Here is a 23,140-nt window from a genome sequence, read left to right on the forward strand (position 1 = left end):
CCTTTGATGGCTCCTAAAATTCTTTAAAAAATCCACGTTTATTGTGGCCTTTGATGGCTCCTAAAATTCTTTAAAAAAAACCAAGATTATTTTGGGTTTAATGGCTCCTAAAATTCTTTAAAAAATCCAAGTTTATTGTGGTCTTTGATGGCTCCTAAAATTCTTTAAAAAATCCAAGTTTATTGTGGTCTTTGATGGCTCCTAAAATTCATTAAAAAATCCACGTTTATTGTGGTGTTTTATGGCTCCTAAAATTCATTAAAAAATCCACGTTTATTGTGGTGTTTTATGGCTCCTAAAATTCATTAAAAAATCCACGTTTATTGTGGTGTTTTATGGCTCCTAAAATTCATTAAAAAATCCACGTTTATTGTGGTGTTTTATGGCTCCTAAAATTCATTAAAAAATCCACGTTTATTGTGGTGTTTTATGGCTCCTAAAATTCATTAAAAAATCCACGTTTATTGTGGTGTTTTATGGCTCCTAAAATTCTTTAAAAATCCACGTTTATTGCGGTCTTTGAGGCTCCTAAAATTCTTTAAAAAATCCACGTTTATTGTGGTCTTTGATGGCTCCTATAATTCTTTAAAAAATCCACGTTTATTGTGGTCTTTGATGGCTCCTATAATTCTTTAAAAAATCCACGTTTATTGTGGTGTTTGATGGCTCCTAAAATTCTTTAAAAATCCACGTTTATTGCGGTCTTTGAGGCTCCTAAAATTCTTTAAAAAATCCACGTTTATTGTGGTGTTTGATGGCTCCAAATCCAAGTTTATTGTGGTCTTTGATGGCTTCTAAAATTCTTTAAAAATCCACGTTTATAATGGTCTCCGGTTGCCCCTAAAAATCTTTTAAAAAAAAATCCTCCTTTGTTCCGGTCTTTTGTTGCCCCCAAAAATCTCCGTTTATCGTAGGTTTATGGCGGCCATTGAGACAGACCCATTTATATCTACGCACCTTGGACTATTAAAAAAAAAGAAAACATCACAAAATGTACAATTCTTTAAAATTCAAAATTTTATTTTTCTTTCACAATTTCTATACTAAAAAATATGGAAAATAAGAACATTATTTTTTTAACAAAGAATGTTTTTTTTTTAATATAAGTTATGAGCTAAAGCATGGTTAGATTTCAATAAACTCGGCTGATATCGTCATGCTTTTTTGATATAAATTTTAAGGGGTGGGTGGTGGTGTGAGTACAAACAAATAAAACTTAATTTTATAAAAATAATGTGAAGCATAAAATTTCAAAAACTTTTTTTATATAACATAGTATATAAGTTATTTAAAATGTAAACAATTTTGTTTCGTTACAAAATTAATAATAGTCGATCTAAAAAATAACTGTTATTATACTCTGTCAATGGATTGCATTGCATTATTTTTTGGAATTGTCCATTTGACTACACTGTATAATAAAGGGGATAGAATGGTACTGGGATTTTTATATTTGTGAATTTCACGGCCGGGGGAAAGTGTTGGGTTGAATGCTGCATTAAATGTTGTGCTAAGCACTGCAAAGTTTTAAACAAATAACTTAAAACCAATTTCAATATTGACAGTGTAGCGAACAAAATATCAAAATCAAGAAAATAAAAGAACGAAGGGAGTCATCAATACAAAATGGGGGAGGGGGGGAGTATTTTCAATTAGCAATTAGGGGAGAATTCGTTTAATAATGATGATGATGTATAAGATCCATCATCCATCAATGATGTGTTTTTGACAATATTTCGAGAGGAATTAAAAATCTCTGCTTTCGTTGAAAGAGAGATTGGAAACAATTTGACACACAAGTAAAAGTTATCACAGCCAGGTGTCGTACCATTCACTATGGGTACAACAAACTCAGGGTCATAAAACATGAGGGGCAATGGGGGGGATTTGATGCAATATCAAAAACAGTTAATATCATCACTAAGGAGTACAGCTGGAGACGAAATTGAATGTTAATGTATGGGATTAACATGTCTCCGGGGCATATGCCAGATATGCAAAAAGCATGATGATTTGTATTTATTATAAATAATTTATAAATTGATTGTATATGTGTGGTCAAAAATGTATTTTTTCATTAATATCCTAACATCGCATAGGAATTGTTTATAACAACAATAAATATATAAAAAATGGTTATTTATGCGATTTAAACAACAAATGTTACAGTCTTTGATTTCCTTTAAAGAAAATTGTTTAAGGGTTGATTGAGGTTGGGGGTCGTTTCTAAAGCAAAACTGGCCCAAAAAGTAACTGATTTTATATGACTACGCAGCATGAGAATAGACCACCTTCTCTCTTGTAGTTTCTTGCTTCCAGGGCAAACAAAACAATAGACTTAAGAATTAAGAGAAGACGATGGATGACAACGACTACAAAGTTCCATGGCGGATAGTTAAATGAAAAATAGGTTAATACTATAACATTTACAGGCTGACTTCTTCTCTGTGAATTTCTGCGCGGTTATATGTGTTGCTTGGTGGTTGTGTTGGTGTTTACATGATATCCTTCCAATTTAAATATCTTCTTCTTCTCCTCCAAACTGCTTACAAAGTTTGCAAAAAGTTTACAATTTCAGGATTGGAGTTGGCAACAGCATTGAATTTGTCGGGATAACTTTCACGAATCTCTTTGAGCAAAGCCACAGCATTGTCACAGGTATCCTGGTCAACGAATTCTTTTTTGTACAAAACATGTATGGCAATGGCCAAAATTTGTTCCATGGAGGGAGCAATTTGATCACGAGCCTGAATGTACAACAGCTTGAAACATTTGAATACGGTGGCATTCTCATCGAAATCTTCGCGCAATGGCAAATGTTGCAAGAACACTGGTAATACTTGATCCAAGGGTACCAATTGGCAATTGGTCAAAATTAGACGGGCAATAGCACCGCAAATGTTGTCCAAAGCAGCCGGCTCGGTTTCCTTGGAGACGGCTTGGGACAAGGCCATTAAAATGTGAGGATATGCTCTGCAAATAGAAGAGGGGTTTAAAATAAGTTCCAGAACATAGAGAAGGTTGGGGGGCGGGGCGGGTAAACTTACTCAAATGATTTCTCCTCAGAGTGAAGAACTAATTCTCCCAAACCAAACACAGAATTTTGACGTGCCTGACTGAATTCATCGGAAAGACCCTCAATCAAGACGGGACACAATGTATCGAAATAGGTTGCACTGTTTTTCTTCAAAGCATCAAAACACTCAGCCAAAGCGCCATAAACGAAAGCTCTTTGTGACTCAAGATCTTCATTCTTCTTGGCTTTTTGCTGGAAGAAAAAACGAGAAGTGGATTTAAATTAAAAAATATATTAATTAAATGATTAATCAAAAATAGTTCATTTAATTTTGAAAATGTTAGTTAAGTTCAGCATATGTAGTAGATTTTTGAATTCATGTGTGGGTATCGTGGATGGATATTTGATCAAATTATTCGGACATCCTGAATATACTGTCCTGGTTATGTAAATATCCTAAATGCCTTATTTATGCATTATGGACATTTTGGATCATTTCGACTTTGGATACCTATACACATCACCTCCACCTCTTAAATGAGTTATCCGCTTTATCCATATGTCTTGAATGCTATATTTACATTATCCGGGTATGACAATCCAATTTATCGCAAAATCATTTCCCTTTTAATATTGAAAAAGTTAAGTTGGACATAGTCGGTGTTCGGATACCTGTATGGACATCATGGATACTTTATCTACATGTTCCTGGTTATATTAGTATTTCAAATGTATTATCCATGTTTTATTGGATATTTTATCTGCTTTATCTGTTCTTTCTAAATGATTTATCCGTGTTATCCGAATGTCTAGAAGGTCATATTTACGTTATCCGGATATCATTAATGCTTTATCCACCTTATCCCAATATATTTACTCGCATCTACGTTATCCAAATAAAATGGATACATTATCCACGTTATCCGAACATTATGGTTACATTATCCGGGTAATCCTAATGTCTTGGATAATTTATCCACATTATCCTAATATCACGGATGTCTTATCCGTGTTATCCAAGTATTTACGTTATCCTAATATTTCGGACATATGTATATTTGCGTTATACAAATTTCAGGGATCGATCCACCGTCTCAAAATATTATGGATACCCTGTTGATGTTATCCTAACATGGATGCCTAATCCGCGTTATCCAAACATCATGGGTGCCTTACGCACGTTATCCAAAGTTCATAAATACCGTATCCACGTTATCCGAATATCAGGGATACCTTACCAACGTTATATATATAACGTGGAAACCTTATTCACGTAATCCTGATATCGTGGATAGCTTATTCATATTATCTTAATATAATTAATGTCTTATCCACGTTATCCTAACCTCATGGATGCTTTATCCGCGCTATACAAATATCATGAATTCTTCATCCAGGTTATGTTAATATCTTAGATGTCTTGTTTGCGTTATCAGTTCATCACCGTTATCCTAATATCTTGGATACTTTATTCACGTTATCCAAATATCATGGATACGGATACCTACTCATGTTGATCAAATACCGTATTCACGTTATCACAATACAATGGATACCTTATACATGTTATCCGAATATCATGGTTACCTAATCCGCATTATCCTAATATCGTGGATACCTTATTTACGTTATCCTAATATTCTGCATACCCTACACATGTTATCCAAGCATCAGGAATACTTTATCCACGTCCTCTAATGATCAGGGACTATTTTTACAAGTTATCCCATTATCATACGAGTACTTTATCCAAATTATCTTATCAATCTAAAGATCATGGATACTTTATCTTAGTTATCCAAGTATTCTGTACACTTTATCCACGTTATTCAAAATGCACAAAGAAATCTCTACCCTCATTATTCAAATATCCCGAATATTATGTTCGTTCTCGATACTTTAATCAAATGTATTATCCATGTTTTATTGGATATTTTATCTGCTTTATCTGTTCTTTCTAAATGATTTATCCGTGTTATCCGAATGTCTAGAAGGTCATATTTACGTTATCCGGATATCATTAATGCTTTATCCACCGTATCCCAATATATTTACTCGCATCTACGTTATCCAAATAACATGGAAACATTATCCAAACATTATGGTTACATTATCCGCGTTATCCTAATATCTTGGATACTTTATCCTAATATCAAGGATGTCTTATCCGTGTTATCCAAATAGCATGAATACTTTGTTTACGTTATCCTAATATTTCGGACATATGTATATTTGCGTTATACAAACATCATGGATCTATATCCCCCATCTCAAAATATGGATACCCTGTTGATGTTATCCTAACATGGATGCCTAATCCACGTTATTCAAACATCATGGGTGCCTTGTGCACGTTATCCAAAGTTCATATATACCTTATCACCGTTATCCGAATATCAGGGATACCTTACCAACGTTATATATATAACGTGGGTACCTTATTCACGTTATCCTGATATCGTGGATAGCGTATTCATATTATCTTAATATAATTAATGTCTTGTCCACGTTGTCCTAACCTCATGGATGCTTTATCCGCGCTATACAAATATCATGAATTCTTTATCAAGGTTATGCTAATATCTTAGATGCCTTGTTTGCGTTATCAGTTCATCACCGTTATCCTAATATTTTCGATACTTTATCCACGTTATCCAAATATCATGGATACGGATGCCTACTGATGTTAATCAAATGTCGTGGATACCTTATTCACGTTATCCCAATACAATGGATGTCTTATCCATGTTATCCGAATATCATGGATGCCTCATCCGCATTATCCTTATATCGTGGATACCTTATGTACGTTATCCTAATATTCTGCATACCCTACACATGTTATCCAAGTATCAGGAATACTTTATCCACATCCTCTAATGATCAGGGACGATTTTTAAAAGTTATCCCATTATCATACGAGTACTTTATCCAAATTATCTTATTATCATGGATACCTTATACACATTATCTAAAGATCATGGATACTTTATCTGAGTTATCCAAGTATTCTGTGTACACTTTATCCACGTTATTCAAATACCACAAAGCAATCTCTACCCTCATTATTCAAATATCCCGAATATTATGTTCGTTCTGGATAATTTAATCCACCTTTTCCAACTCATAAAGAATCATTCGTACTTCTATTCTTCTTCTACTTACCAACTTCGACAAGAAGACAGGGAAGATGCGACCAAAGTACAAGGCGAATTTTTCAGGAGCCATAGCATGACCAAACAATGGCAACAAATTGCCAGCAGCCTCAACAATTGCCTCCTCGTATTCACTCTCTTCAGTTTCTTCATCATCATTGCCAGCATTGGGTTCATCAAATTGACAGGCCACCTTGCCCAACAGAACATCATTGATGCATGTGAAAATGGTATCGCACAACTTATCATCGGCCAAAGCCAACTGTTTCAATTCCTTCAGCAAATCAGAGAAGCTTTCCAAAGCGGCCAAAACAACAGAAACCTCTTCATCATCACGTACAATTTGGCCCATCTTAGGGATGAGAATTGTAATGGCATTGCCAACACCCTGTACATCGTTTTGCTTGAACAGGGCAATTATGAATGTGGCCAAAGCGTCAATTGACACCTTACGAATATCTTCCTGGGGATGATCAATCATTTTGTAAACATTCTTATAGGATTCCTCCAAGTGGGGAATGAAAGCAGCACCAGTATGTTGGGCAAATTCTTTCAATGCCAAAATGGCCTCCTCCTTTTCGTCCAAATAGGAATTCTCAACACTGTAACCAGCAATGTTGTCCAAATCATCATCTTCACCATCGGAATTTTCAATGTCAATTTCACGATCATCATTCTCATCATTTTCGGGACCGGGTACGGTAATAACATCTTCTTTGAATTCAGGAATAACTTCTTCGGTGGACAAGATGGAATCATAGAGACGGTTCATGATTTTGGGATAAACAGGAGCCATTTCTTCATTGACAACTTCAGCCAAGGCAGCAATTAGGTTGTACAAAGCACGGCGTACATCTGGATCATCGGCTTCTTCCAAAAGGGACAGAGAAAAGTTCATGGTATCGGTGGCCAAAGGCATAAAGTTTTGTTTGCCAATCGTGCGGGCCAAAGAGGCTAAGGTATCAATGGCTTGGGAACGCAAGGCCAAGATGTCTTCGTTTTCGGTTTTGACCAAATAGGTTTGCAACATGGCAATCAATTGTTGGAAATAAGGCAACATGTTTTCCTTGGCAGCATTGGCAGCAGCAGAAATGGCACTGAGCGATAACTCACGCAGACGTACAGAGTTGTTGGGGTTCATGGCTTCGAAAAGTCTACAAAATGGGGTGGGATAAAAGAAAACGTTTTAAGAATGTTCTCAATAGAGGGTAAAGGGAAACCTACCTTTCCATCAGCAAAGGCAAATGTGGCACCAAAGCATCCTCCAAATTCTCACAGAAAGTCTCCAAGGCATAGAACATGCGATCAATGTGTTTGGGTTCAGTACCACCACTCTGTAGAAATAAACAAATGCGGGACATTAGCAACTCGTCAATCTTGCTTCGGCGAAATGACTATAGCTTTAAGTTTAAGAGTAGTTACATAATTAGTTAGAAGCGTTTTACGCTTGATTTGCAATTGGCTCATATAGAGTATGGAATTTAAGTCTTGTTTTGGTGTTGTGGCTGCTGTGTTGGGCCAGTTGCCACCAGCTTGATCACATTGATTTGCTTGAGGCCAAAAAGCCTAGAAGGCCACCAAAATGCGCAGCATTCACAAAACACAAAATAAAAAACAACAAAAACAAACAAAATGGCATTGTTGTAATAAAACAGAGAAATGGTTCGAAAGATAAAAAAAGTAGAAGAAAAAGAGCCAAAGGACAAATTTTGCATTAAAAACCAATTTCGTGTGTGTGGTGAGAGAGAAAAAAGGGCCAATTATTTAAAAAGGGTGTTTGTGCGCCTCTAACTTTGGAATTTGTTTTTCAAAACTAATTGTGGTGCTCTTAAAAACTAAGCTGTAAGCCTACGGCATTTAAACAACAACTTACTCTTAATTCGTTGCACAATTGTTGTAGGAATTCAAAGAGAATGGGTAAAATTTGTGGTGCAAACTTGGTAATGTCAGGTTGCAAATGTTCCGAGAATTGTCCCAAGGCAAAGAAGGCAGCATTGCGCACCAAGGGGGTGGGATCGGTAATACCAACTTTGACAATGTTCAACATGGTTTCCAAATATTTATTGCAAATGGCTTCAGAGCAACCTTCAGCAATGACAGCCATGCTCAAATAGGCAGCGCGACGGGGCAAGGGGTCTTGGCCCTGCAATGCAGGCTCCAACAATTGCAATAGTGGGGGAATCAACTTCTCTGGTGGTACATTCAAGGCCAGCAAATCCATGGTTTGGGTGGCGGTGGTCATTGGGTTTGAGCTATCCTCACCCAAGAAGTATTCTTCGTCATCTGAAATAAAAATGGGAGCAAATATAGTATTTTTGTGTGCAAATGTCGGCCACAAACAATCACTTACCATCATCACCCTCTGGTTCGGTGGCCATCAAATTGAAGACAACTTGAATAATGGGTTCAATCAATTTCTGCTTAATGATAACCTTCTTCTTCAAACGAACCAACCAGCCAATATAGGCCACGGTCTTAACACGTACAGCACTATCCAATTGATTGTTGTTGGATGCCTCCAAACAGAAATCCAACAATGGCTTAATGTTTGTTGTCAACAACTTTGGGGTATAATCAGCCATGCTTTCCAAAATATCAAAAGCACGAACAAATTGATCTGGATCAGATTGTACGGCAAAAGCTTGCAATGATTTGATGATCAGTGGGATGGATTTTTGATAGGTTTGTTCGGCAGCATTGTGGCCCAAAATGAATGGCACCAAATAGGTCATACCAGTTAAAATGTTGAAAATAACTGGTGAAGACATATTGCCACTGGCTTCGGTGGCCACCAAGGCAGCAGTGAACATATTACAAACCGATTCCATATGGGGTACAAATTGATCGGGTGCAACATCGGTCAGAGTAGCAAAAATCGATGAACCCAATTCACTTTGTTTGGGATCAGCAGAACTGCAATGGCCATAGACAAAGTTCAAGACTTCATTCATGTAGGCACCACCTTGCTTGTCGCTGCTTTCATGACGTACCAAAACACCAACAAATTGAGCAATGGCATTGCGTACAGATTTCTCTTGTTCGTTGATCAAGGCGTTCAGCATGCCTTGTTTAATGCTGCAAATGAAGAAAAGAATAAAAAGGGGGAAGATAATGAAATTGAATTTGGATAGCAAGTAGAGTTTGAGGAAACTTACATTTGTTGTTGCTCTGGTGGAACCATTTGCCAATGACGCAATTTACCCAAACGTTTCTTCAAAAGAACAGCTGAGTACTGGCGTACTTGAGCTTCCTTGTTGGAAACAACAATGTCGCATAGTTGGGGAATAGTTTCAGGACGCTTGTAGGCCTCTTGCAAATCAGCAGTAGCCTGGAAATGAAAATGGGAAAAATTATTATAAAAATGAAAAAGAAAATACGAACAAATATACAACAGGAAGAAGAAGCGGTAAATAGACCAATATTCCCTCCCACAGAAGACTGGAAAGTCGTCCGATAGAAAACAAGAAAGTCTCCCATAGACAACCATAAGATTTTTCAATAGAAGGTCCTCTTAAGGAGGACTTGAAAGTCAGATATAAAAGATAGAAGATCGGAACAAACAGAATGTCTTCCTAAAGACCATCAGAAAACATTTCTTTGCAAGACTACTATAGAATACAAGATGGTACTCTTTTAGATATAGATGGTATTCCTATAAAGGTACACATTATTAAAGGCCAGAAGGTCTTTCTATAAAAGACCAGAAAGTCTTCCTCTAGAGGACTAATAGATTTTCTGCGGAAGATAAGAAGATCTTCCTATAGAAGGCCAAAATGTTTTCCTATAGCAGATAAGGTGGTCTTACTATATAAGACCAGATGGTCTTCCTATAGGAGACCGGGTCTTTCTATAAAAGACCAGATCTTCCTATAGAAGACCACACCTTCCTATAGAAGTCCAGAAGGTCTTCCTATAGAATACGAGAAGGTCGTATTAAAGAAGAGAAGAGAAGAAGAGAATGTATTACTATAGAAGGCCAAAAGAGTATTCCTAAGACCAGAAAGTATTCCCACAGAAGACCAGAAGGTATTCATATACAAGACCAGAAGTTGTTTCAATAGAAGACCAGAAGCTGTTTCAATGAAAGACCAGAAGGCATTCCTATAGAAGACCAGAAGGTATTCCTATAGAAGACCAGAGGGTGCTCCTATAGAAGTCTATAAGATATTTCCACGCCAGAGTTTCTTGTCGAAGACCTGATAGAAAATTTTTCCATAGAAGACAAAAATATCATTTTGTAGAGGATGATCCTAAGATCATCGGTAATAAAAGATTAGATGATGCTCCTCCTAAAGAACACAAAGTTGTCATATAAATGACAAGAAGACTAGAAGATATTTTTAAATGAAGTGAACTTATCTTATGGAGGACAGAACGATCCATAGAAAACCTGAAGGTTTTCGAATAGAAGGCAAGAAGGTCTTCTCGTTGAACCATAGAAGACCCTATAAAGACATGTGAAAGTTCAAACGGCCCAGAAAAGTTTTTTTCTATATTATTCGAAATGTCAAAACACGTTCCCATACAAATCCAAAAGTTATTGTTATAAAATACCAGAAGATCATGCAATAGAAAATGATCGAAGTTCAACCTTTGGAGGATCAAAAGTTCAACCCCTAGCAGACTAGATCTTCTTTCAATGGAAGACTACAATACACACCTACAGAAAATCAAAAGATCATCCTATGAAAATCTAAAAGATCTATCTATCGAAGACCAAACAGTCTATCAAAGAAGATAATGTATTCCAAAGATGGTGGTAAGGCCTTCCTCTAAAATGCCAGGAGGTTTCCCCATTGAAGGTTTTCATATAAAAGATAATAGGAGTTTCTGATTGAGGAAAATAAGGTCTTTTCCTTGAATACTTGGTCTCTTCTTTTAAGACTAGGTATAAGAAGAAATTTCTTTAATAGGAGACCAAAGATATTCTTATAGAGCACAAAATGTCTTCACATAGGTCTTCTCGTAGAAGAACGAAAGGTCATCTCAAGAAGACCATACGTATCCAATTCAACCGTCTTCCAAATGCAGGTCTTCATTTCTCATTGAAGTCAAAAAATCTTCTCGTTAAATTCATGGTCTTCTTATAAAAGACTAGATGATCTTTCCAAAGAAGACCAGTAGATCTTCCTTTAAGAGGAGAAACAAGTAAGAAAAGCGTTAAGTTCGGCCGGGCCGAACTTTTTATACCCTGTATACTGTATTGAAGTGAATTCCAAAAATTGGAAGATATCGTCCTATGGGGGATATATGACAAATTTCAGGTGGACAAATTTCAGGTGGAAAGCTGTATACCCTTAACGAAGACTAACCACCAAATTTCAGCCATTTCGGTGGGATATTGAGGTCACAACCTTCAAAATACCGAAAATCAGGAGGTACCGTTCTATGGGGGCTATACTACTTATATCCCCAACGAAGACTAAATACCAAATATCAGCCATTCCTGGGGAATATTGAGACCACAACCTTCAAAACACCGAAAATCGGGAGGTAAGTTCTATGGGGGCAATATAAAGGCGTTGACATATACCAACAAATTTCATATGGAACGTTTAATACCCCAAATGAAGAGCAAATACCAAATTTCAGCCATTTCGGTGGATTAATGTGGACACAAACTTCAAAATACCGAAAATCTGGAGGAACCGTGCTATGGGGGCTATGTGAGGGCGTGGACCTATACCTACAAATTTCTGGGGGAAAGTTTTGTACCCCTAACGAAGACTAAATACCAAATTTCAGCCATTTCGGTGTGATAATGAGGCTAAAACTTTCAAAATACCGAAAATCGGGACGTATCGTCCTACGGGGACTATATCAAAACGTGAACCTATGTAAACATATTATGGTAGAAATGTTTCTTAGCCTCTGGAAACACAAAATGCAAAGTTACAACCGATTCTGTGTTCAAATGGGACTACTACATTCAAAATATCGAAAAGTGACGCGTACTATATATGGGATGTTATATGGGGGCTATACCAAAACGTGGACCTATATAAACAAACTTTGGTAGAAATTTTTTAGCCTCTGAAAACACATAATACCAAATTACAACCGATTCGGTGGTCCAATGGGACAAATATATTAAAAATTTCTTAAAACGACGATGCGTCACGCGTCACTTTGTATGGGGGCTATACGAAAACGTGGACCTACATAGCCCGCTTTCAATACCAAAAGTCCTATGTACATATAATATATTTTACCAAAATTTCATCCACCTACTTCAATCCGTTCGGGCGCTAGAGTGATTTTCACAGACGGACGGACATGGTGGGATCTACAATGATTATTTCGAGTAGTTACAAACAGAATGACAAACTTAATATACCCCCCATCTTATGGTGGAGGGTATAAAAAGACACTCTTATAGAGAGCAAAAAGTCTTCATATAGAGGACCAAAAGAACATCGCTTAGAAGACTAAAAGATCATCCCAAGAAGGCTATAAAGGACATCGGAGGTCTCCTAATTGAATACATTGACTTCTCATTTAAAACCAGAATATCTTCCTATAGAAGACCTGAAGATCATCCTCGAATAGGATGATCAAAGACCTTCTTATGAAGAATCAGACACATAGTTATTCTATAAAATGCCGTTGATGTTAATTATTGCTAGATATAAAAAATGTGTCTTCTCCTGGGTTATATCAGTTTTATTCCAAACAAAAAGCCAAAAAACACCAGCACGTGCTATCAAAGATAACTAATCTAATGTTCACATGTCATGGATAAGAAAATAGGAGTAACGTCACAAAGAAATACAGCAACTAATCACTCATCCATAACATTCTTTTTCTCGCCGATTTTATGCTTTAGACATTAACTGCACGCTGAGGGTGGACAGAATGCAATAAAAATATGACGAAATGCCGTTCTGTATATATTACCTGTGGAATATAACAAATTAGCAATAAAAAACACAAATATTAAAACAATTTTTTTTGCGAAAATGAAGTAAATATTTTATAGTTTCTACGCAATTCTGTGTATTTTGGAAGAAATACGTTAAAGTTGGGCTATCTATGACGGTAATGGCGACAAGGAGTATTGTAAGAATTTGCATTCACCAGTTGTTTGTATACATTTAATATACCTATTTATATAAGGTTGTATCCATAGGGGATTTTCTAGTAGTCCCCAAATAACCAACCAGTATTCGACATAAATAGTTGCTACTGTAAAATGTAGAAGTTTCGCAGAAAAATTCGCACACGCATAAAATTTGTTTATTTAATATGCCAAATCAAAAATCTTATCAAGCAACACAAGAACTTATAGTTGATGATGGTGTGGTGCAAAGGCATTCATTTGAACGCGAACATGTGTTCACATACAAACGAAAAGCGTCCGACGGTCATATCTATGGGCCCAACTCATATATAAGTAATAATTTTTTTTATGGATGACGTTAATGCTAACAAAATCTGCCTGACTTTTCTTCCGGCACCTTTCACCAACGCCTAGTAACAACATCTGTCCACTACTGCATTTTGAAACAAATAATAAAGGTTATTTTCTATTTTAGTATGTGAAAAATAGTTGGTTGATATGCACTAACAAGTACACACTTGATGCTCAACGATATCTATAGCAAAAAAAAAGAAATGTAGATGTTATGGCTATTAGAAACTATTATTATCGTAAAAAGTCTAAACTGAGGCAACAAAAAGGTGACTAAGAGAAGACCACGTTTTTTTTCGTTTTTGAATAAACAGAAAAATGCAAAAAAAGAAAAACAATATGCAATATATTAGCGTTTACATGTACATAGTGTGTTTATAGAAAATATATGCATACAGTTACTATATACACTACAGCAATTAACACGTTATACAGGGAAAACAAAAAAATGCTTATTAGCATTCGCAACAAAATAAGCTAAAAAAGCTAATTTCAGTGATACCTTGTGATAGGTAATTTTTGTAATAATTATAAAAGTAAAATCGCAATCCTATGACTTCTTCTTGGGTGAAATTAGAGTAAGAAAAATAAATGAAATTTACTGGAGGATTGTATATTAGGCCGGGGCGATTTGTGTGGAAGGAAAAAACCTTAATGGGCCCTTCGCGTTTCTGATTCCTGGGATTGAACTGAGCAAAAAAGTCCACTGGACCATATGTCTACCGCGAAAATCGAGCCTCCCGATTTTGACTAAGTTTTTTATTAGCGTTTTTTAGATATTTTGGCATATAACAGCCAAACCAATGAGATTTGTGACCCAGCACAAATGCCAAAATTGTAGCCAACACAATAATTAAGAACTCTCTAGTACATCGCGATATTATTCATCGCTTTAATAGGAAAATTTATCAATAGAAATCCGTAGTGAAAAAAGAAGATATGCCCGCTTAAATTTGAAAATGTAAGAAGAAACCCAGATTTTCACTACTTTTACCATTATAAAATAATAAAACGAAGTGACCCAACCGAACCAAAAGTATTTTCGTTGTCCATGGACGCCAACACGATAGAATTTTGTAACAGAACGCTTGAATATTTTTCTGGTCAACTTTTGTAGCACAATGTCATTTATCGATATTTGCCGACAAATATGCACTTTATCAAGGCCAAAACTGCCTGAAGGAGCATTCCAATAATTTCGCGATGTACTAGATTGTGTTGGCTAAAATTTTGTCCTTTGTGTTGGGTCGCAAATCTCAATGGTTTGGCTGTTATATGCCAAAATATCTAAAAAACGCCAATAAAAACTTAAAGTCAAAATCGGGAGGCTCGATTTTCGCGGTGGACATATCGTCCAGTGAACTTTTTTGATCAGTTCAATCCCAGGAATCAGAAACGCGAACGGCCCATTAAGGTTTTCAAATCGCCCCGGCCTATTGTATATCGAGGATGTGGAGAATCGAGGATGTGGAGAAATGAATAAAATAGCCAAGCTAACAATACAATAAAAACCACCAAAATCGACGATAAGCTTTTTTCGTCCATGGTGAAAAAAGTGATTCTAAAGATGTAAGAAATACTCTGTGCGAAAGTCTTTCGAAGGGTACCAAAAAGTCATACTATATAATGACTTCCTTTAAATAAATAGAAGACCTTCCTATTGAAGATCGGAAATTTTTTTCACAGAAATGATAATAGAAGACTAAATTTTCTAGAAGCTTTTCCTATATAAATGTTTTATGATTGCTTTTTAATTTTATTGACCTTTCGAATTTATTAATAATTGCAAGTTTTGTTCAAGCTTAAGGTCTTGGTTATGCCACTCAAATAATTATACCGCTGAAATGTCCATTAATAGAACATTATTTTTCTTTATTTCAAGAATACCACTTTTGTGTTTCTTGAACATTGGACGATTACACTGTGCAACATTTTTAAGGCAATCTTGTGCAAACATTTGAGCTGAGGATTTTTATACCCTCAGCATTTATGCTAACGAGGGTATATACACTTTCATACGGGCAAAATGTGCCTCATCGAAATAATGGTTTTAGACCCCAAGTATGTTTGGACGAAATGTGTTTCAGACAATTTGGAGTTGATTTAGCCATGTCCGTCCGCCTGTCTGGCTGGAGCGCACGATAACTCTCGAACAGATCAACCGATTCGGTCCAAAATTTGGCTTTAATGGAAGTAACTGATTGGGTCCATACTTTGCACATCGTGAAATTTCTACCAGACTTAGATGAGGTTCCAATACACAAAATTTCGGAAAGGTTCAGTTTAGGAACTGCTCTTAAATCGCTTTGATTTTTGGTGTAGCAACTTGTATTCACTGGCCCCCATACAATGCTATAAGTTGCATCAGGGGCAAGTCCTTACTTCCTACGAAAATAGCCTAAAAAGTACAAAAAACCCCTCTGACACCGTGTGTAGTGGTTGGAGCGCAAGATAACTCTCGAACGGATCTGCCAATTCGGTCCAAAATGTGGCATTCGTAATATTTTGTGGAAACAAAAATCTGTAGTTTTAGCTCGGTTTTGATGAGGCCATAAAATCCGAACTGGATCTGACAGGACAAAACCCTACTAGGGTTTTTGTAGTTGTAACAAAGACTACTAAAACGCGTCTAAATTTTGGAACATTTCGTGTCCATATCTCAGGAAGTATTGTTTAACGTCCGACTTTAAACAGGATTGAAGTGCTAAAGTGTTGACATTTTACGGAGGTTGTTATGTACCTCCATGATAGGAACGAATCTAAAAATTAGATACAGGTCTAAAATGAACCATGTCGACCGATTAGAAAATGACAACACAATGACAGAAGTGGCCTTTTATTGAATTAAATGTTAAGATTTGCATAGTTTGGACCAAGTCAGTCGCTTCTTTCGATAGTTATTTTGCCCAGCAGTAATTTTAGTTGATCGATGTGGGATTTTTTTAGCCATTTTGTCAGGAAGTTTTGTGGATGTTTGACCTTCACTAAAAATGCCAAAACATCCTTGATTTTTTAGAACTTTTGCACCGTTATTGCAGAGAGTATGTTCTTGCCTAAGAAAACATTATCCACAAGGTGTACCGTCGGTAAAAATTTCGAAACTACCTCGAAGAGCCCTTAAACTGCACATAAACGAAAATTTTGAACTTTTGTGAGAGAGGTTGTCCGATGTAGACCTTTTCTTGGATGTTAGTCATTTTATTACCTGTTGTAACATTTCAAAACTGTCGGAGAACTGGTCTTAAGCTGCACTTTGAAACTTTGAGTGGGAGTTATTAGATGTGGGACCAATATAGTCAACACCTGAAGCTATTCCTTATCTGGAAGATATATTACGATGTGCAAAGTTTGGGACAAATTTATTTCGAGAGATATTTTGCGCATGGACTTGCCCCAAAAAAAATTATACCGTCTTAATAGAGGCCGCGAGACGACCTGCTGTAAAATTTCAAAACTATCCGAAACATATCCTCAACGGCACTTTTTTGAAAAGTTTTATAATAGTACGTTCACGAAAGAGTGTTTCGAAAAAATATAATAAGTATAACGGTGTGCAGAGTATGGACCAAATCGGTAACGGCATTAGTTATACTGCGTGTCATTTTAGGGAACAAATTGGAACAAGTGTCGTTTAGGGGCACCTCTTGGATCGGTCCGAAATTTTTACCGTAGGTAACCCTTAGGACCCTGAACACAACGATATATAGATTTCCGGGGGAAGTCCATACTTCCCGATATATGGGCCTTGACATTTCGGAAATTTCGTAACTTAATACCCTTAGGTTGTTTATGGGCACCTCTCGGATCGGATTGAAATTTTACAGTAGATAGCCCTTGACACCCTGAACACAAGGATATATAGATTTCCAGGGGGAAGTCCATACTTCCCGAGACATGGGTCTTGATTTTTTTACCTTTATCACAATTATTTTTAAAATTTGTACAATATGGGACTCGTTTTAAAGCTCACGAAGAGTAATTTCCAATGCCGCCAATAATTAATAATGGTAATTAAAAATTTCTTTTAAATTGAATAGTCGGCCTTCGGCCGGGTATTTAAGACTTTCTCCTATGGACGACAAAAGTGGGCTACGCGATCAAAACTCTCTTTTAAATTTAAACTGTTCTTAAGTAGTCGAGCTTCGGCCGGGGATTTAAGACTTTCTCCTATGGACAGGACAAAAGTGGGCTACCCGATCAAAACTCTCTTTTAAATTTAAAGTGTTAAGTAGCCGGCCTTTGGCCGGGAATTATGGACTTTTTCCTATGGACAGGGACAAAAATGGGCTACGCGATGAAATTGAATGTTTCCTAAGTAGAAGCCTTTGATCAGGAATTTAATGCATTCTCCGTGAATTAAAGTAATCTCCATAAGCTTTAAAACGATGCCCATATTGCCCACGTTAGAATAGTAAAATGTCAAGACTCATATCTCGGGGAAGTATGGACTTCCCCCAGAAAATTATATATCGTTGTGTTTAGGGTCCCAAGGGTTCCCTATGGTAAACATTTCAGTCTGATCCCAGAGGTGCCCATAAACAACCTAATAGTGTTAAGTTACGAAATTTCCGAAATGTCAAGACCCATACCTCGGGAAGTATGGACTTCCCCCCGAAACAGTATATGTCGTTGTTTTCAGGGTCCCATGGGCTACCTATGGTAAAATTTTCAGACCGATCCGAGAGGTGCCCATAAACAACCTAAAGGTGTTGAAGTACGAAATTTCCGAAATGTCTAGACCCATATCTCGAGAACGACTTTCCCACGGTAAATTATATATCGTTGTATTCAGGAAGCCAAGGGCTATCCACTGTAAAAATTTCAGCCCGATCCTAGAGGTGCACCTAAACGACGTTTAAGCCAACAAATGTATTATTCTATCAGCTGGCGGAAAAACGGATTTTTTTATTGTAAATTCGGCCTTCGACCGGATATTGGACAGGATCAAATCGTGCGCACGGGAACAAAATTTTCTTTTAACTTGTAATTCTTTTCAAGTGGCAGGCCTTTACAAAAGGGAATTTTCGGAACTTCGAACTTCCTCTCCTATCGCAAATATCACAAATATTTTAGCGGAAAATGTTTAACTTTTGTGGGGGAGATATCATAAGGAGTGGATCGATATCGCGTGGTGCACCGTTTCGATCAAAGCGGTTGATTTGTTCGAGACAACCCGCACTAGCCAACCAGACAGGCAGATGGGCGAGGATAAAACGACTACTACAAATTATCTGAAACGGATTCCTAACCATTATTGTATCGACGAGGCAAATTGTGGTTCGTATAAAATGGTATATATACCCTAAAGACTAAGGGTATACAATACCAAAAGGGGTACAAGATTTGGCGTTTTTCCTATATTCGGAGCAAGTTGAATGTAGTGGCTGGATTTGGAACTTTTTCCACAGATAGTTTTCAAAAATTAAATTTTTGTGGAAAATAGCCGGCCTTCGGCCGGGATTTAAGACTTTCTCTCCTATGGACAGATACTAAAAGGGCTAACGCGATCATAATTTTTTTCAAAATTATTTTTTGTCAAAAATCATATGGGTTTTTCGGAATTTTCGAAGCCTATATCTCGGGAAATACGGACTTCCCGCACATGATTTTTATATTGGCGTAGTCAGCATTCCAAGACCTACCTGTGGACAAGATTTCAGAATTTTCTGAGTCCAGCCACTACATTCATCTTATGCCCTATATTCTTATGTTAATGTTCTTGAAACTTTTCGAAACAGAAGAGCGATTCTAAATCTAATTTTTTGAGTTACCAACAAAAACCGTTAAAATTAATATACTTATAATTTCGGTAATTAACTATTTTTTAATTTCACGGATTTTTGTCGGTTTCCAAAAATAAGTTACAGAATCAAACTACAGAACAGGTTCGCAAAAGAACTCACCCAAGTTGGACACCGAATCTTTTAAGATAAAATCAATGTATGTTATATCGGACGCGGCAATTAGGGTTCCTCCTTAAGAAGTTTATTAATTGAGAGAAGTTTTTCCTTGTGTCTTTTGGGAATTGGTGGGAAATAGCTGGGCTTATTAAGGCGGAAGTCGACAATATAACTTTTATGGGGATGTTCGTTCATATTTCCCGAGAATAAAGGCCTCTGAAGATGCATACCGTAAGAGACCCAATGATACCCAACGGGTAAAACGTTACAAACAAGAGAAGTTTTTGAATTTCAGAGGTCCATATCTTGACCTCTATAGACTTTTCGCATAAAAATTATTTATTGTTGAACAGAGATTCCGAAAAATATCATGATCCGAACAAGTATTTGAGAAAGAATCACAAGAAAACGAACACTGCCACGAAAAGTAAAAAATCTGGTTAGCTATTAATCTATAAAATAGCATAAATTGTCCAGGGCCAGTGAAATATTTGCATAATTTGAAATGTTGTCTTCGTTAAGGATGTTCAATATCCAAATACATACACATGTGCCTATAATTGTAATTACCTATGTACTAATTTTATTCATTAATTCATATTTTTTTTGCATGTACACTAATCTACGCACTAATGAAAGCATGGTGGCCGGCTGGAGAAACAACAACCGTATCCATCCGCACACATTTATTATTTTCTTTAATTCATGCCCAAAATTAAACAAAATGCCAAAAAGCCATATGAGGAATTTCAATTACGCACAAAGCGCCAGAACATCATCGATGATGTACAATGTGTGGGGAGGGAGAGAGGTACATTGTGTCCGACCAAGCAACAAGAGGCAGAATATTTGCTACATTAGTCACTGGATGGTTTATATGGAAAAAGCACATGTTTCCAAGTTTCGTGTGTGTTTGAGAATATCTTCTTCCAAAGAAATGAATTTAACGATTTCTTACAATTCAAAATGAAAGCAATTAAAATTGTTGCTAGTTGGCGGCGACTAAGTCCCTGGTCTGTTGCCGACCACACCCCTTCTTCTTTGCATTCCCTTCACTCAACTCAGATTGCTTGTGTTAATTGTAATGATTAATTACAGTTAAGAAAATCAGTATCATTAAACCTAGAATTAGAAACTAGAGTAAGGCAATTATGTGTGAATATGAGTATTTTACTAGTCATTTGAAGATGTAAACATTCAACCATACCATCATCATTCATAATCTTTGAGATACAAATAGCTTCAAATAACCCCCCTTTTATTTAAATGGGACATTGAGAAATACCCATAAATCAAACAACAAATTCCTTTACTTTGGCCATTTCAAAGAGATACGGTGGTAACCCACTTTATTTCTTTTTACTTTCGCGCGCCGCAAAACATATTCGACAGTCGCTCACCTAGCCACCCATACAAATACAACTCGCCGCACACTGCAAATTTTAACCAAACAACAGCAGCAAACAGCGCCAAGAATGCCGAATTCTGCCTCTGCTTGCGTGTGGTGTATGGGAATCGCGAAATTGCAATAAAAGCCAAACACAAAAAGAAAGAAGAAGAATCACTTAGCAAAGAAAAGAAAACGCCATCAAATTTTCAGTCCCCACGTGTTTTCAAAAGAACATTTCCGAATGGAATTTTGCACCGAAAATTGTAAATTAATTATTGCAGATCGTTCACCAAACTTACCTGTTTAATCAGATTATTGTCGGCACACAATAAATTTGCAATAATTTGCTCCATTTTGTTGTTTTTCTTCTTTGCGGCTGTTAACTTAACCAAAAAAGTTTAAACTTTCCAGAAGTTTTTTTATTTTGTTTTTAAAGTCGGTTTTTACAATTAACTTTTAAAGTATTTGCAAATACTTTCTTTTAGTTCTACGAACAGCAAAATATCCTTTTTTTCTTGTGTCCTTTGTTCCCAACTCTCCGGCAAAATGTTATTCCACCTTCTTTCCCGCCGTCTGTTATATTTTCACTTGCACGATTGCAAAACGACTGATTCCATTCGAATTGACGACCACACAAAGTAACCATCTTCCGGTTACATTGATGGGTATTATGGGTAATCGAATACCCGAGAGAATTGCAATAATGGGGAGGGTAAATGAAACGTTACTTTTTGGTACCTTTGAAACTACTTTGAATAAAATACAATTGTTCTGTTCCAGTACTGCAAGAATCTACTAATTTTTACTATTTTTTTCGATAACATAAAGGAAAAAATGTTATCGTAGTAAAAAATAGTAGCTTCTTGCAGGTTCTGGAACAAAGCAAATATGTTATCTTCCGAATAAAAAATCTTGCAAAAAAATATTTTCGCATTGAAAGTAGTTCGGATAAAATATGTATATTCGTATAGAAAATATTTCGGTCGGATATATGTACAGTCGGACCTCGATTAGCCGTAATGGTCGGGACCACAGGCATTACAGATAATCACTGTTTTTCATATATTTTTAATAAAAAACCAGTAAGGAAAGGATCAAAGTCGGGCGGGGCCGACTATATAATAACCTACACCACTATGAATATGTAAAATAGATATAAGAGCTAAATCCAAATCAGAACAGATTTCGATATAATTTTTCACATTTATTTGTAGACCAAATTCCGTCACATACTCCAAATTTCATCAAAATTGAACATATATAGCGTGTTTCGTGCATCAAATACCTCAAATCGGTCGAAAATATATATGGGAGCTATATCCAAATCTGAACCGATTTCGATATGATTTGGCACAGTTATTTCTAAGCCAAATCCTGGCAAATGTACTTTCCGACCCAATATTGACGGTAATGGTTATAATACGAAAACTACGTTGTTCACAGTGTAAATTTCATGCTTTTTGGTAGTGATTATATTTTGATGCTTTGGGAGCAGGTTTTTAACAGAATATTTCACATTTCTGATTCAATTGGTGTCCAAGGATTATATAACACCATATTAAAACACAATTCAAGGTCTTCTGTATGTAATTTGAGCCAAGAATTCCGAGGAAACTATTAACTTCCTGAGATATCCTAGGAAAAATGTGAATTTATCGACACCCAGGAAGGTGTGTTATGCACAAGGTCAACTAAAAAGCTTTCTAGGATCTCAAAATCTATAATCTGACACTAATATTGCGGCTTTTGTATACTCAAATACCTAAAACGGAAAGAAATCAGCAAGGGTCCGCTTTAACGAGCTATACAAGAAGCATTTGGCATTAAATAACGGCACTCAACACCCAAAAATTATTTTTTTTTCTCTAAAATATATCTCGGACACCCAGACACATTCGCCAAAACAATAAAATGTATAAATTTTGCTGCTAATTCCATAAATTGTACGATAATACTCATATTTCCTTGGGGCGTATGTATACTTTTGTAAGTATAATTTTTTGGTTTTTGTAAAATTTACCGTTATTTATATTATGGAATATACTTTTGTTGTATTAAATATTGTTTATTAGTGAGACGAAATAAACCTGTGTACTTGGAATTTCATAAATATCATTACTTTTTCTAAAACCCGAGATTTATGGGGCGTACGTATACTTATGTAAGACTGTGTATATAAATGTTAAAATGATTAAATGAACGATATAAAGAAATAAATGAAATTAGCTTCATATTCAATAAATATAAATGTTAAAATGATTAATTTCT

The 23,140-nt window shown here is 36.2% G+C and overlaps 1 protein-coding gene across 1 annotated transcript; it reads right to left on the bottom strand.

The window, feature by feature from the left end:
- Positions 1-994: 994 nt before the first annotated feature.
- On the bottom strand, positions 995-21,618 carry LOC141403571 (importin-4-like). The gene is made up of 8 exons (XM_073986174.1): positions 21,172-21,618; positions 9,327-9,499; positions 8,522-9,246; positions 8,045-8,454; positions 7,396-7,505; positions 6,182-7,325; positions 3,048-3,268; positions 995-2,973 (listed from the first exon to the last, which is right to left on the bottom strand). The coding sequence occupies exons 1-8, from the start codon at positions 21,223-21,225 to the stop codon at positions 2,547-2,549; spliced, it is 3,264 nt and encodes a 1,087-aa protein (XP_073842275.1). The 5' UTR covers positions 21,226-21,618; the 3' UTR covers positions 995-2,546.
- Positions 21,619-23,140: the final 1,522 nt, after the last annotated feature.

This window comes from Musca autumnalis, unplaced genomic scaffold, assembly GCF_047663935.1.
Source record: "Musca autumnalis isolate F117 unplaced genomic scaffold, ASM4766393v1 scaffold_4, whole genome shotgun sequence".
Lineage (NCBI taxonomy): Eukaryota > Metazoa > Arthropoda > Insecta > Diptera > Muscidae > Musca > Musca autumnalis.